General features: G+C 58.2%; 1 protein-coding gene across 1 annotated transcript; it reads left to right on the top strand.

Moving 5' to 3' along the window:
* Nucleotides 1-304: 304 nt before the first annotated feature.
* HTR1A (5-hydroxytryptamine receptor 1A) lies at nucleotides 305-1,689 on the top strand. The gene has a single exon (XM_005898073.2). The coding sequence runs from the start codon at nucleotides 305-307 to the stop codon at nucleotides 1,571-1,573; it is 1,269 nt and encodes a 422-aa protein (XP_005898135.1). The 3' UTR covers nucleotides 1,574-1,689.
* Nucleotides 1,690-2,309: the final 620 nt, after the last annotated feature.

Genomic DNA, 2,309 nt, shown 5'->3' with positions numbered 1-2,309 from the left:
AGAGACAGACGTTCCAGACACCTTTCCGCCGCCCGGAGATCCCGGAGCTGTTTCTCCAGCCAATTCGTTTCCCAGCTGGAGTCTCTGAGCGCGCTGCACTACCAGAGCCCAGGGAGCGCCTAGAAGCTAGCTGCTTCTGCAAGATGCCTTCGCCTGAGCAGTAAGAACTTCCTGCCTGAGTCCCTGCATCCTCTCTTAGCTGAAACTCCCCAGGAAACAGGGGCGGGAGACCCCAGGGGGAGGGGCGAGGGGGAACCAGAAGCAGCTCTTTCTCCCCTCCCCCTCCCCTGCCCGGCGCGCAAGCATGGATGTGCTCAGCCCCGGACAGGGCAATAACACCACGTCGTCCCAGGGTCCCTTCGGGACACGCGGCAACGCTACTGGCATCTCCGACGTGACCTTCAGCTATCAAGTAATCACCTCTCTAGTGCTGGGCACGCTCATCTTCTGCGCGGTGCTGGGCAATGCGTGTGTAGTGGCGGCCATCGCCCTGGAGCGCTCCCTGCAGAACGTGGCGAACTATCTCATAGGCTCGCTGGCCATCACCGACCTCATGGTGTCGGTGCTGGTCCTGCCCATGGCCGCGTTGTACCAGGTGCTCAACAAGTGGACTCTGGGACAGGTCACCTGTGACCTGTTCATCGCCCTCGACGTACTGTGCTGCACCTCGTCCATTCTGCACCTGTGCGCTATCGCTCTGGATAGATACTGGGCCATCACCGACCCCATCGACTACGTGAACAAGAGGACGCCCCGGCGCGCCGCTGCGCTCATCTCGCTCACCTGGCTCATTGGCTTCCTCATCTCCATCCCGCCCATGCTGGGCTGGCGCACCCCGGAAGACCGCTCGGACCCGGACGCGTGCACTATCAGCAAGGACCACGGCTACACTATTTACTCCACCTTCGGCGCTTTCTACATCCCTCTGCTGCTCATGCTGGTTCTCTACGGGCGCATTTTTCGAGCCGCGCGATTCCGCATTCGCAAGACAGTTAAGAAGGTGGACAAGAAGGCAGCCAACCACCGTCTTGCGGCATCGCCGGCCCCGCAGCCCAGAAAGAGCGTGAGTGGTGAGTCGGATAGCAGAGACTGGAGGCAGGGCACGGAGAACAAGGTAACAGGGGCTCCGTGCGCCAATGGAGCCGTGAGGCAGGGCGAAGAAGGCGCCGCCCTGGAGGTGATCGAAGTGCACCGGGTGGGCAACTCCAAAGAGCACCTTCCGCTGCCCAGCGAAGGCGGTGCTGTCCCCTACGTCCCCGCCTCCTTCGAGAAGAAAAATGAGCGCAACGCCGAGGCCAAGCGCAAGATGGCCCTGGCCCGCGAGAGGAAGACGGTGAAGACTCTGGGCATCATCATGGGCACCTTCATCCTCTGCTGGTTGCCCTTCTTCATCGTGGCCCTAGTCCTGCCCTTCTGCGAAAGCAGCTGCCACATGCCTACCCTGTTGGGGGCCATAATCAACTGGCTGGGCTACTCCAACTCTCTGCTTAACCCTGTCATTTACGCCTACTTCAACAAGGACTTCCAAAACGCGTTTAAGAAGATCATCAAGTGCAAGTTCTGCCGCCGATGATGATGGAGTAGCGGCGAGTAGGCCCATCCCATTCATTCTGCCTCCCCTAGTCCTCTGGAATCAAAGCCTTTGCTACTTTCCCTCTGACATTCACAGCTGCTAGGCGCGCTGCTTCCAGACCTCATCCACCCAAGCTTCTCCCAAGCCTCAGTCCCCAGCGGGGAAGGATGGCGCTCTTCGTAAAGAGGCTCTAGCCTCCGGGCAAGAGAGAAACTCCTCCGCTCTGTGAGAGGAGACCTTGGCTCAAACTGGCTTCAGAATCCGTTTGATTCCAGCAATTGCCTCCTGCTTCTTCTGCCCCGTAATCTTCGCGGCGGAACTTTAAGCTTCAGCCGTTAAAGGCAAAAAAAAAAAAAAAAAAAATCCACACGAAAAAAGAACCTGTACACCCAGCCGCTGCGCCCAGAAAAGGCTCTCCCACGCGATCGCCTCACTGCTACACCTTGAACTTAAGGTTCAGGACTTCGCTTCATTTCCCACCCCCGCCCCGTCCCGCTGTCATCTCATCCTTCCTTCCCCATCTTCCCTTTATGCCCTCGCCAGTCCTAAAACACTAATTTGCTAGTCGGAAAAGCTGGGAGGGTCTGCTTTTCCTGGTGCCTAAGGTGTCCCGGGGAGTCTCCGTCTGCTGGCGTGGGCTCCCAGAGTAACTCTCCCGAAAACAGCCCCATGCTTTGTTTTCTTGGATTCAAAACAAGTGGCTAGAGGTTGTCTGAGTGGATCAGTAAGTACAAGG

Source organism: Bos mutus, chromosome 20 (genome assembly GCF_027580195.1).
Source record: "Bos mutus isolate GX-2022 chromosome 20, NWIPB_WYAK_1.1, whole genome shotgun sequence".
Classification (NCBI taxonomy): Eukaryota; Metazoa; Chordata; class Mammalia; order Artiodactyla; family Bovidae; genus Bos; species Bos mutus.
The sequence above is the reverse complement of the archived record's forward strand: the minus strand, read 5'-3'. Positions and strand labels throughout refer to the sequence as shown.

Coding starts and splice junctions, on each gene's coding strand:
- HTR1A (XM_005898073.2), top strand. CDS start 305: ATGGATGTGCTCAGCCCCGGACAGGGCAATAACACCACGTCGTCCCAG.